The sequence below is a fragment of the Python bivittatus genome, unplaced genomic scaffold, assembly GCF_059951505.1.
Source record: "Python bivittatus isolate LINGU-HERP-01145 unplaced genomic scaffold, Pbiv_v1 ctg000700_np1212, whole genome shotgun sequence".
Classification (NCBI taxonomy): domain Eukaryota; kingdom Metazoa; phylum Chordata; class Lepidosauria; order Squamata; family Pythonidae; genus Python; species Python bivittatus.
In genome coordinates this window covers 63,762,161-63,776,647 of record NW_028277098.1, presented here as the reverse complement: position 1 = coordinate 63,776,647, position 14,487 = coordinate 63,762,161, and the positions used below count along the sequence as shown (strand labels likewise).

General features: G+C 37.8%; 1 protein-coding gene across 1 annotated transcript; it reads left to right on the top strand.

Annotated features, from left to right (window-relative positions):
* Positions 1 to 101: 101 nt before the first annotated feature.
* IL10 (interleukin 10) lies at positions 102 to 12,133 on the top strand. The gene is made up of 5 exons (XM_007437541.3): positions 102 to 440; positions 1,313 to 1,375; positions 2,321 to 2,470; positions 5,939 to 6,004; positions 7,399 to 12,133. Exons 1-5 carry the CDS (start codon positions 294 to 296, stop codon positions 7,489 to 7,491), a joined length of 519 nt encoding a protein of 172 aa, XP_007437603.1. The 5' UTR covers positions 102 to 293; the 3' UTR covers positions 7,492 to 12,133.
* The last annotated feature ends 2,354 nt before the right edge of the window (positions 12,134 to 14,487 follow it).

Genomic DNA, 14,487 nt, shown 5'->3' with positions numbered 1-14,487 from the left:
CATAATGGAAAGCTTATTACCACACATTTACAAGAAGCAAATATGTCTTTTAAAAAGGGGGGGGGGAGGTGGGAAGTTTAATTCTACTCCAATAAGCAATTTTATAGGGAGTGGGGAAGGCTCAAAAACCTCTGATGGGAAGAAGCTGACATTTGGGGTTTGAACACCAATATCCTGATGAAATCAGGAAGGAAACTGATACTGCTTTAGGGTATAAATCAGGGGCCAATCAATGTGATGGTAATCTAACTTTCAAAATCAAGTGGGTCTAGAAAGGGAGGCTCAGAAGAGAGATGAATTCATTGATAGCATATATGCTGCTTTTCCTGGTGCTCCAGAATGCACATTCTCAGCTCACGGACTGTAGACGCTTTGCAGAGAGCCTCCCTCTTAGGCTCCGAGAGTTAAGGGTCACATTTAACAAGATTAAAGATTATTTTGTAAGTATATTCATCTTTTGTTCTTCTAGCTCTTTTCATTTAGGAATTTAGGAAGAGTGAAATGTAAAAAGCCTGGGCTTCTTTATATAGCAGCGTAAAGCAACAGATGGTTGTGTTCTTCATTGCTAGCAACAAATAATAAGTAGTTTGGCATATAATTCACCAAGACATTCTATGCAAACTCCAGGGAAGAAAATGGCAAATGGAGAACTTTCTGGTACTTTTAATTCTTTGCAAATTAAACAAATGTGCACACTATAATTGCTTCTCAGATAAAATTACTACAATGACTAACAATACATATTTGAGGATTGGAGTTGCTTGTTGAAGGGATTGGAATAATATTCATTTTTTTAATTTTACAATTAATGTCCAAAGTGTGAAAAACTTTGACATTTGAAAATTAACTTTGTGAATAGCTGGAAATATAGAGCTATTTTCCCATTCTCCAGATGTGCATGAATGAAAATAAATAATAATATTTAATATTTTTGAGTGGTATTTTTGAAGGTAAGAGCTTTTGAAGATAGCTGAAATATGTTAAATATCCAGAAACAAATCTTGAGCACCCTCTAATAATATGTATCTTGCAAGTTTATCTACTATGTACAAGGGGATACAATTTTAAGCATTGCTTAGAAGTGGACAAAGAGGTTGAAAATAGCATCCAGGTCCATGTACTGTGCTAACCCAGGATTTATTGAATAATCTACTATATACAATTTTCTGATTCATAAACCATGGTTTATATATCACAAAATGCATAAAGAAAACCACCTGGCTGCTAGGTGACAGTAGCACATTCTTTCTAAATTAAATCTATGTTCAGATTTCCTTGGGTTAATATTTTCTTTCATTGCTTACTTTTATAGCAAGATAGAGATTCTGAGCTGGACACTATGCTATTAAAAGAGGATCTGCTAGAAGATTTCAAGGTGAGATTTTAATTGCCTTCACCAGATTGCTTAGAAAAAATGTATTATAATCTGGGATCATGGAACTATATTCTTGGCAGACCTAATTCTAAGTCTTTTTGGTTTACCTATCAAATGTCATAATGGAAGATTTTATGTAAATCTGTAATGCAAGTGAATTGAAAATATTAAATGACATGCACATTGTGTTTATTTATATGCCCAAGTCCTAAATATATCACCTTATTGGTGATAAGCCTCAACTCCCCATTTCCTTTTTCACTCATATATAGTGCATGGGGAAAAACATATATTTATAAGACTACTTTAGAAAAGGCAGCATTCACTCTACAGGTGTCTGATAAACAAGGTTGAATAAAATATCCATAGAAGCTATTTGAAACACTGATGCTCCATAGGTTTTATTTGTTTCATATATGGTACAATTTGAAGCCTAGCTGGGAGGAATGGCCAGTGATGACTTGTACATTCAAGCTCTTTAAAATCAGAAAAAAGATTGCTGCTGCTTTAGGCAATTTAGACAATGTTCTTGGGAGGTTCAAACAATGGATATCAAAGAAAAAATTTCTCATGAGTTATAAAATGTGTTATAATTGAATTTTAAAAAATAATGTTATATTTAGATATATTCATAGTTATGATTTTGTGCCAGTTTAATGACAGAAATTTAATAGAGAAAACTTAAATTAATAAATTACCTGGAGGTTTCCTCAATCTGCAGGGAGGAGGAGCTGATGAAAATTTTGCCCCCCTTTTACAAGTCACATGCAAACTTTTATCAGTTTCCAGTTCTGACTTATCAAATAGCAAAAGAAAACTTGAGTATAACTTTAATATTTTCACTTGATCCTGTCCGTCCATGGAATAGAGTCAAAGGATAGAGCCCATATGTGCAATTTCATCTTCATCTATTACCATTATTATTGTTCTCTCCAATGCTTTTAGAGTTACTTGGGCTGCCAGTCAGTGGCAGAAATGATCCACTTTTATTTGGAAGACGTCTTACCAAAAGTAACTACAGACAACCCAGTAAAGCAGAATGTAGGCTTCCTTGGAAGTATGTTGCTGGATCTGAGCCAAACAATCAAACGCTGTGTAAGTATTGTGATTTCTTTCCTTGGCCACTCATTGTCTTGCTTGCTTGCAGGGCCAAATCCTTGCAGAGCTAGAAACAAACAATAGGATAGGCAAAGGATGAGGCAGGGACTTGAGTATTAACACCACTTTAATGGTACACCACATTTCATTGCTTGGTTGCAGTTCTTCACACTGTGTCTTCAAACATTTGTTCTAGTTTCTAAATCAAAGATAATTCAGCAGAAATCTGATGGCATTGTGATTAAGGCAAATGTGTAGTCACTTTGAAAGTCTACTTCATGCAGAAATGGTGCATTCTAGATCACTTTAAAAAATCTGCACTGGATCAATCCACATTTTATGCCAAGAAGGTCTAATTTAGAGAAATGCCAAAATTATATGCCAAAGTCACACACTGTGGATAAAGTTGAACTACTCCTGCTATTTAAACAAAACAAAACAAACAAACAAAAAATGCTAGAAAGCTTTTGATATTTTAGTGGCATTAGTCACACAACTTTAAAAATATGAATTTTTTTCAGTGCTTCATTCTATGCCTAGTTACATTTTCTGTACAGAGTTCTAGGCTACACAAACCACACTTGGCTAAAGCTATTAAGGGAAACAAGGGATAAGGTTGCTCTTAGAGTGCCTTGTTTAAAGCAGTAGAGGCCTAAAGCAGGAAAATTAAATAAGGGCTGTGTGGAATAATAGCTGTAAAGACCTGCTGTTTCATCATCACAGAATCTGTGGATTAAATAATCCATGATAAGAGCCGATATCTCCCTTAAGAAACTTTATGTAAAATCCTTACCTAAGAACAGCTGCTTCTACAGATTGTGAATGCAGAACTACAGCTGGTGGAAGTGTCACAATTGTTTTACTGCAGTCTCCTCCTCACTGTGTCATCTGGTCACAGAATGACTCAGAATGCAAGCGCAGTTCTGTAAAGGAAGCCTTTGCTTAGCAGAATAGATAGGAAACACATTTCTAGCCTTAAATTGAGGACAAGGCACATTCATCAGCTTACACATTACAATAAGTCATTTCTAAGAATACAATGTACAAATAGCCCTGTGGAGTCCTTGGTGCTCCCTGAGCTTGATTGTTTACTTGCAGACATTTCATTACCCAACTAGGTAACATCATCATTGCATAAAATACAATTACAATACAAAAACATGTCTATGTTTTTAATATGGTAATCTGCCTTGAGCCCTAAAAAATGGAAAGGCAGGATATAAAGCTTTATATACATGAAAAATAAAGACTGATCTAGTTGAGACAACTGTTGGAAGAATTATTGATCATGCAGGGAAAACACATTCCTAAAAAGGCCAATGTAATTTTGAACTGCATTCACATAGGTGTTGTATCCAGATGATAGGAGATAATAGTTCCAATGTTCTCTGAAGTAGTTAGACTACACTTGGAGTACTGTATCCAGTTCTGGGCATTGCACTTTAAAAGAGACATGGAGAAGCTGGACAGGTTCAAAGCAGAGCTACCAGGAAGATAAGGGATCTGGAAACTAAACTGCATGATAAATGGTAAAAGAACTTGGGCATCTTTAGCCTGCAAAAGCAAAGACTAAAGTGAGATAGGATACTGATCTATAAATATCTAACAGACTGTCACATGCAAGAGAAGGGGACCTGCTCTCTGTTATTACAAGAACAGGATAAGGAGGGAAACCAGGCTGAATATTAATAAGAATTTCCTGATCATAAAAATTGTTAAGCAGTGGAACAACCAGCCTGAAATAGTGATGGACTCCAGCTTGCTGGAGATTTTCAGCTGAGAGTTTGATGGCTACCTGATAATGGATCCTGTACTTGGCGGGAAGTAGGACTAGATGCCAGTCCACTCAGATCCAATAGTCTATACCCTCCAAGTCTCATCTTTCTGAAAATGCCATCTGACAGGACCTAGGAAATGGACATTGTTTACTGCTGCTCCCATTCTCTGGAACATCCTCCCAATGGAAATCTGTTCTACATCTTCCATACTGGGTTTCAGGAGAATCATTAAGACCTTGCATTTCCATCTAGCCCAGAATGAAGGCATGCTTTGAAGATTGGGTTGCATTGGTAGACACATCACTTTGGTGTTTTGTTTTGATGCATTATGATGCTGTTGAGGTTTTCATTACTTTCTATTAAGTTTTTAACGATGTTTCCCGTTGTTATCCACTTAAGCCTTCCAAATGAGCAGCAGATATAGTAAATAAATAAATAATCTATAAGGTCCCTTCCAATTCATTTATTGTGTAATTTTACCTTGAAGGGAGGGTATGTTACCTTGAGCATACATACTTCAGGAGTATCTCGAATACAACAAATAGGAAAGAGCTGAGAATTTCTGGTACATCCAATGGTCAGTTCGTATAAAATCATATTTACACAAGTCTATGCCTGTTATTTGAATTTACTACATGTGCTCATGAAGTTCCAGATCATACTTCCTTGAAGCAATTTGTATTCTACATAGATTTTATAACACTCCAGACAGATGTGTTGTCTCCTAAAATGTAGTAAGTGCACATGCTGCTTTAACAGCTCTGTGGTAACAACACTTTTTTTCAGACATGGTGACCCATTCAGTGCTGCTCAGCCATTCTGCACCATTCTATTATATGGTAGGCAAAAAAGAGTTACTGAAATAGGAAAAGATAAGAGGTGGGCTGAAAATATATAAAAAGAATATAAATAATTTTCTTAATATAAATAATGTATTCAGTGAGGACGTTCCCAAAAAAAAAAATCCACCCTCAATACTATAAAGAAAGTACGTCTTCCTTGGTGGAAGAGATAGTGTCTTTCTTTGTCTAATCTATCTCTGATCTCAGGGTCTTGATCTGGTTGATTTGGGATTTGGGCTACCTATTGGTGAAGTAAAAGTATTTCAAGGATAAATATGTATAACCTGTCATTAGTCCTTAATCTAGCCCAGTTATATACCAAGATGGAGTAGGCTGATTCAGGCAGTGGAATTACATAGAAATTTATGTTTTTGCGTTACACTAAGACTTCATTATATTTAAAGGTGAAAAGAGATTCTTTATACTTAAAGGAGAAAAATAAAAAGGGACAAGCATGAAATTGTAGAAGTGGGTAAAGTAGTAAAATAATGTATTACCATAATGTCTAGGTATTAGGTGATATAAAATGCAATTAATAATAACATGGAAAAGGACTGCACATATTTCCATGGTAAATAGTTGTGCATAGCTGATTACATCTAAACGTCAGCAATTCTGGATTTTTACATATAACCACAACATCAAAGGAGGTATCTGTCTTGTTCATGGGGCCTAATTGAGCACCACAATGTACATATGCAATATCCATTAATTATATATTATCTGTGTTCAAAGAAGTTGTTTTCACCTGTGGGTGTTACTTGCTCAACTGAGGCACACAGCTGTGTCCTTTACAGCTTGTAGGGTTTTGAAGGAGTTTATATTCATATGTTTCCTTTTCACAGCATAGATTTTTCATCTGTGAAAGGAAGAGCAAAATAGTAAAGACTATCAAAGATACGTATGAAAAGGTAAGTTCCTGAATTATATTATTAAAGTTTCCTTATGAATCTCTGAAGTTCTAAGATATTTCACTATCTTTGAGTCTCTTTGTACACTATGTGGAAAAGCAAAAGAAAGATCTTGTTTGAACAAGTTTTGCGTAGAAGCCACCCTTAAAATGAATCCTTCAGAGCATTTCAGTGATAATTAAATAATTATAGAAATGAAAATCAAAGAAAAGAAGGGATTAAAAAATGTTCAGTCTATCAAGATTGCAGCTAAAAAGTGTTCTCCAAACCAATTCACAACATACTTGAGAGCATTAGAATTTCTTTCAACTCATTGTATCGCATACCAGTTCTGTACTGTCTGCAGGATAGCAGCACTTTGAGCAAGATCCTTCTTACTCCAGCAATTTGTGTTGAATGTCTCAAGTGATGCACTCAGAATCCATTCTGTTCTAATCACTTTGCTCAAATGGCAGATTTACATAAGGTATCTCCCACATTTGTGGGTTGGGTGGTGGTTGTTTAAGGATTTCTCTCTCTTTTTAAAGTTTTCTCCTTTTTTTGAAAAAAAAAATCAAATCAAATGTATGTAATTCTTTCCTTGAAAAATTAAAATAGGCTTTGGTCAATATTACCAGTTGATACTAGATTCTATAGGAGTAGAAGTTCTATAAAAAGGATCTGATGCAACTCTTGATGCAACTGTTTTTGTGTTTCCAGTCCTGTCCCCCTTCTTTACCCCTCCTTCTCATCCTGTTGTACCACAATCTTTAACAGGAACAGTCAATATTTTTTCAAAAGCAAATATTCCAAGTAGAATAACAGCAATGAACACTTTTTACAATATTTATTAATTATATTTATAGACCACCATGATCAGATCAATTCCAAACTGTTTACAAACAATTTTAAAGACACATAAAATCTAAATTGAAACAATAGTTAACAAAATGATGTAACAATAAATAAGAAATCACAAAATAAAACTCTGGCAGATCCCCAGCTTTATAACAGCAACAATTAGATCTCAAAAGCCCTTTGAAAAAGTTCCATCTTCACAGTTTTATGAAAAGATTGAAGGATAGATGCTGAGCAAACCTCTGTTAGAGGGCTGTTCCACAAGGGGGGGAACCACCAGGAAAAACATTGCTTCTAGGCCTCTGTTCCCCTTACTTCCATTATCTGGGGTACTCTAAGTATTCTCACCCAGGACAAAAATATGGGGTATATTAGTGCTACATGTAGGAGGTGGTCCTGAAGGTATCTGGGAGACAATGCTTATAGGGCTTTAAAGATTAAAACTAGTATATACATTGAATTATATCCAGAAAATAACCAATACAGCTCCTGAAACAAATTGTATTAATAGTACTATTAGTAGTAACGTAATTATTTTCCTTTCTCTTTCTCATCAGCTGCAAGACAAAGGCATCTACAAAGCAATAGGAGAATTTGACATTTTTGTTGACTACATTGAACAATACCTTATCATGAAGATGAGAAAGTGAACATTTTTCATAGGTGGGAAACTTACTTCATAAATGAAAAATGGTGATCTGTACTTTGCAAACAGTGTTCCAGAAAAATCAACAAAAATGCATCACATTGTATTACGTTTTTAACTTAAAATGTATTTATTGATTCATATACCTCAGTTTTTATCAATGCTTTACATTTCTTTTGAGATAAGAATCTATTACATAATTTATTAATATGTTTACATAGAACATTAGTTGCCTTTTGTTTTCCTCACAATGCTCAAAGCTAAATTGTTCTAGAAAATTTTGGAAATATCCAAGAACTTCTGATGTTTTCTTATACTTTAACTCAGCATTTTTATTTAAATCTGAGCTCTGAGATCTGCAGCTTAGAAAAAAATTATTGCTTTAAACATGAGTTGTTTGTCAGACCACTATTTTAAAAAAAAAAAATTAGATATGCTGACATGTCCGTAGGATTGTATCCAATAGTGTCTTTCTCTGCTGGAAGTTTTGTATTAATCGAATGAAGAGAAGGATCATTTACTCCCCATCTTTGCAGTTTCTACCCTCCCAGTTGTGTTCCAGAGTTCTGATACCCTTTTCAGAAGCATATATTTCACAGGGGACTGCAAAAAGAGGAGCAAGTTTTACAAGAGTTGCATCTCTTCCAGTTCTACTGAAAAGCCTTTGTAGAATCAAATAATCTTCTTTCCATACAGGTGGTCCTTACTTAATGACCACTCATTTAGTGACCATTCAAACTTATGAAGGCACTGAACGAGTGGTATTTATGACTGGTCCTTGAAGTTCCAGCCATCACAGTGTCCCATGGCCACATGATCGTGGTGACTGCCTTGCAATTACAATGTCTCAGAGTCCCATGGTCATGTGATTGCCATTTGTGACCTTTGCCAGCTTCCAACACGCAAGTGAATGGGGAAGCTGGCAGGAGGTCACAAAGGGCAACCACATGACATTGTACTTAACATTGCAGGATTCACTTAACCAGAAGTGCCAGAACTGCCATCACTAAGTGGCATGGTCATGTGACATCATGTTTTATGACCGCATCACTTAGCAGTGAAAATTCCAGTCCCAATTGCTGTTGTTAATCAAGAACTACCTGTACAAGGGCTTCTTTGGATACAAACTATGGCACCACTTTTTCTCAAACAGAAAGGTTTGTTAATTCAAACAACAGCTATCTGGCTACTAATAAGGAATGTGAAACTGGGAAAGTATCTTACAATAGCCCAAAAAGGCTCCAACAGCTCTTAATTCATATGAAAACACAGTTTTGCTGCTTATCTGAATTCTGAGATTGCACTGTCTCACTGCCATGCACTGAGATCTGCTTTGCGATTTCTCCTCCATATTCCTACTAAATGAATTTGAAATTCTGCTTACAAAATTATTTTCCCAGACACAAGATTTGGCCTTAAGACCTTTAGATTCTGTCAGGCTCTTTCAAGCCTTCTGGATTGCTTATAATGCAAAGTTTAATTGTTCAAAGGGTATATTACTTTCAGTGTGTAAGAATTGTGAACTGCCTTTTTTCTAATTGAAGGAAAAGTATAATATTTTTATAAATAAGCCATGTACGAACATGAAATTAATTGTTAAAATTCAGGAACTATGCTGAATATAATTTTATAATTTTATGCTAAAATTACACATGCAAGTTTGTAGGCTTTGGTGAATGGATAGTTATAGAACAGTTTATTCCTCCAGTATCAGAATATCAATTCATCATATATTTATGTGTTTCTTGAGGTCCTTGATTACTGTAATTTGGTACCCATTACATCATCCTCTCATTTTTTAAAGAAAAATTAAAATATTTATCCTACATCAAAATAATTCATTAGTCTTAAACTAATTACTTAAACATATCACTAACCAAAGTCTCTTTTTTCCTGTAAAATAATTATTTATTACCCATGGCTAAAAAGAAATGTGCAGATTTTTGCTTATATCCAAAACATTCTGAAGGGATTGCTAAGGAGAAAAGATAGAAATACTCTCAGCTCCTGGCTCATACTAATAGTACCCTTGATCTTCTGTGGTGCAATTGAGAAGAATGAAAATTGATATAAATTCTTATCTTCTTGCTAAATAACCTGGTGATCTGACATGATCTATAAAAGAATGTATACTTTGTACAATTTAGCTCAGAAGATATAATATTCATTAACTGAAAGATGAATCTTTGACTATTTTTTGTCATTTTCTTAAAATAAAATAATATTTTACTTACTTCTTTGCATAATGTTATACTCATCAGCTACACTATGGGATATTGCCAGGATAAAACAGAGAAATCAGAAAAGATAAAAATCAGTGCTTAAAAAAACTAACTATTTTTGGGATTTAACATACAGGAAAGATTCCTCTGAATGTTTTTTTTTTTTTTAAGTGTTCCGATAGTAAAAAGAGTTTGATAGTGAAACCAGTTACCACAGAGGTGATTTATTTTATTTCGTGTGGTCCAGTAGAAACTATTCAGCCAGTTGTCTGGGATCCTTTTAATTGGATTCCTGCATTAAGCAAAGTATTGGACTCGATCAGTGGTTCTTAAACTGTTTGACCCAATTACCCCTTTTCCCAGTCTCAAATAATGTCACTATCTCACACACACAAACACACACAAATTCTGTTGTTTTACACAAGAGCAGCAGCAGTCCCAGGAAAGAGGAGGAGAGAAGAGGAAAAAAGACATGATCATGGGACCAGAATGGCTGATAACTGTTGAGTGAATCAACTATGGGAAAGTGCACCTCTCTGTCTGAAAAAAGCAAATCTTCTTTTACCATATTTCCAATGATTTATAATATCCCATAGGAAAACAAACTTCCCTAGAACATCTCACTATTGGGAAGTGGAAAGCACAGAGAAACAATAGCATGGCATTTATTTTTCAAAAAAAAAAATGATAATGCAACTGCAAGTTGGAAACTTAAAAGTTGGGCTGTTCTTCCCTTAGTAAACCCCCCTTGTGTCTGAAAAAAAACCACTAAGTGACAATGGGAAGCCTTACAATACCCCAGCCTTGACAGACTTGGCATTATTAAATGTAACAGGAAAACCAGCTATATTGTGCATCCTACACAATTCATGAAAGAGTGACAGTCAAAGACTACAATATAGTGTGACATTCAGAAGGGAGGATCTAACTATGACTGTGACAATCATAATCAAAGTCCAAAATTGCATAAGTCAGGAGTCTAAAATGTTTGTGACTGTGAACTATGGTGATGCCCAATATGAATCATTTCATCACAATTTGTGAGAGTTTGAGTTACTTCTGAGATAAAATCCAGGCCCAAAGGCCATCTCTGAAGCAGACACATTTTTCTCTGAAAATATATGCAGCTTTTTCTGTGTTATGCTAAATAGACACAAATTTCTAGATGACCCAATAATTTCCCCAAAAGGAATAAAGACAAGTAGTGAGTAACAAGTATCATGTGAGTAGACTGTCAGAGATATCTGAGAAAAAGAACACTGCATAAGAATTTACAAACCATTTCACAGGATCTATTTTTTCACAGCATGATAATTTTATTACAATACTATCCTTATTTATATGTGAGAAATTTGGTCTTATGAAAGTATCTAAGAATCCTAAATAAATCCAAATTACTCATGGATCTCATCATTCAGGTTTAGCAGCAGACATGCACATTAGCTGTGAGATGACATGGAGGGCTATTTTCTTTCATCCTGCAGAATTGGCCACTGCAAAATGTTTGTTTATGCTGTTGTTATTAGTAATGTATCAGTATATTCCATTTTTATTTTTTTATATTTTTCTCTCCAAGAAACCCAAAAGAATACAAAAGAGTACAAAAAGGATAAAAACAATATTCAGTTTAAAAATAAATAAAATAGGCATTAATAAAACTATAATTAAAACAATGTCATAAGATCAGTAAACATATGTACACACCCACACCCATATATATGTGTATCTTCCTCAATCTTGGGTCCTCTGCTGGAAGCCTGAGAGTTTGAGGGTTCTGTGCAGTATCTTAGCTGTTTCTAGCACTGCACTCTTCTGGACAGAAAGCTCTGATGTTGTTCCTGGGATCTGTTGGAGCCATTCTCCCAGCTTAGGAGTCACGGCCCCGAGTGCTCCTACCACCACTGGGACCACTTTGGCCTTTACTTTCCACATCCTCTCTAGTTCCTCCTTCTGGCCCTAGTACAGCGGTACCTCTACTTACGAACGCCCCTACTTACGAAAATTTCGAGATATGACCAGCTCCGGCCCCAAAAATTTACCTCTACTTACGAACTCGCCTCAACTTACGAACCGGATCCGCGGCCATTTTCCCTGCTGCCACGCAGTCGCGGCTTCCTGTGGGCGAGATCGCGGTAGCAAGGAGACGTTCGGTGAGGCTTGTGGTGTGTTTTGTGGCGTTTTGGAAGGTTTTGGAAGGTGTTTGGTGTGCTTGTCAGCATGGCTCCAAAGAAAATGCAGAGCAGGCTTGGCAAGAATAAGGCTTTGAAGAAAAAAGTGACGATCGAACTTAAGAAGGACATTATAGAAAAGCACGATCGTGGTATTCGTGTGACTGATCTGGCCTCGGAGTACAAGATGGCGAAGTCGACCATCTCGACTATTCTGAAGAATAAAGATGCCATCAGAGGAGCTGATGTGGCAAAAGGAGTGACAATCTTAACGAGGAAGAGGACACAAGTGGTGGAAGAGGTGGAAAAGCTGTTGTTGTGGCTGACTGAGAAACAGCTGGCAGGTGATAGCGTGAGTGAAGCTATCATCTGTGAAAAAGCCAGGAAGCTGCACAGTGATTTACTGCGGGAAAACCCCTCTACCAGCACAACAAGTGAGGAATTTAAAGCCAGCAGAGGCTGGTTTGAGAAATTCCGAAAGAGAAGTGGCATCCACAGTGTGGCAAGACATGGTGAGGCTTCCAGTTCTGACAAGGCTGCTGCAGAAGCCTACCAGAAAGACTTTGAGGACTTCATGAAGGCGGAAGGATACGTCGCTCAGCAAGTGTTCAACTGCGATGAGACACGGCTGTTCTGGAAGAAGATGCCAAACAGAACCTACATCACGCGGGAGGAAAAGGCACTGCCAGGCACAAGCCCATGAAGGACAGATTGACCCTTTTGCTGTGCGCGAACGCAAGCAGCGACCTGAAGATTAAGCCGCTGCTTGTGTACCATTCCCAGACCCCTCGTGCATTCAGGGACCACAATGTGAACAAGGCCAGACTGCCTGTCATGTGGAGGGCCAATGGGAGAGTGTGGGTCACAAGGCAGTTGTTCATGGAATGGCTGCACAAGGTGTTCGCACCCAGCGTTAAAAAATACCTGTCTGAGAACCAGCTGCCTGAAAGGTGCCTTCTCCTGATGGACAATGCCCCGGCACACCCTCCAGCCTTGGTGGATGACATGGACGCCAAGTACGACTTCATAAAGGTCAAGTTCCTCCCCCCCAACACAACACCTCTTCTGCAGCCCATGGACCAGCAAGTGATCTGCAACTTTAAGAAGTTGTACACAAAGGCGCTCTTCACCAGGTGTTTCAATGTCACCAAAGAAACATCCTTGACTCTCAAAGAGTTTTGGAAAAAACATTTCAATGTCCTCCACTGCATCAGCCTAATTGACAAAGCCTGGGAAGATGTCACCTGCCGGACCTTAAACTCAGCCTTGAGGAAACTGTGGCCAGAATGTGTCAGTGAACGTGAGTTTGAAGGGTCTGGTCCAGAGGTAGTGGAGGAGATTGTGTCCATGGGCAAAAGCATGGGTCTGGTTGTGGATGATGCGGACATAGAGGAGCTTGTTGAGGACCATAAGGAGGAGCTGACCACAGAAGAACTTGCTGAGCTCCAGAGTGAGCAACAGAAAGCGCTTGGCGAGGAGCATTCCACTGAGGAAGAGGAGGAGGGGAAGGAGGTGAGCAGTGATGCAATAAAATCCATCGTGCAGAAATGGAATGAGTGCCAGGATTTCATTGAGAAGCACCACCCCAACAGAACTGTGACAACCAGAGCATTGTACATGATGAACGGCAACGTGTTCTCTCATTTCCAGAGGGTTATGCAGCGCAGGAAAAAACAACTGACTTTAGACAGGTTTTTCCCCAGAACTGAGCCTGCAGCTAAGAGGCAAAGAAGAGAGGAAACCCCTGAAGGAGATCTCCCCGATGTCCTTTTGGAGGGGGACTCTCCCTCCAAACAATAACTGCCTCCCCACCCCATTCTCCCTCTTCATACTGTGCTTTTTTTCATGTTTTTGTGATTTAAAAATAAAATGCATATGTTTCAGAACTGTTTAACTGTATGTATTTACATTGAACCTTATGGGGGGGGGAAATGTGCCTCGACTTGCGACCAAATTCGGAGGGTGGGTTAGCCGTATTTACATTGAACCTTATGGGGATATTTGCCTCGTGGTGCGACCAAATTCAGAGGGCGGAACGGATTAACTATATTTACATTGAACCTTATGGGAAAATTTACCTCGACTTGCGACCAACTCGACTTGCGATCAGAGTCATGGAACGGATTAAGTTTGTAAGCAGAGGTGCCACTGTACTTCTCTAGCTTCTCATACTCCTTCTTCCTGATGTTGCTGTCACTTGGCACTACTATAACTATCACCACTGCTGTCTTCTGGTGCTTGTCTACTGCCACAATGTCTGGTTGATTGGCCAGTACCTATTTGGATCTGGAAATTCCATAGGAACTCAGCCCTGATATTCTCCACAACCTTCTGTGGAATTTCCCATCTGGACTTGGGAGGGTCTAGCCCATACACTGTGCAGATGTTCCTGTACACAATGCCAGCTACTTAGTTGTGCTGTTCAGTGTATGCTGTTCCTGCCTGTATCTTACACCCTACCGCTATGTGTTGGACTGTTTCTGAGGCCTCTCTGTACAATCTGCACCTAGGGTCCTGTCTAGTGTGGTAGACCCCTGCTTCTATGGAACTGGTGCTTAGTGCCTGTTATTGTGCTACTATGATCAGTGCCTCAGTGCTGTCTTTTAGTCC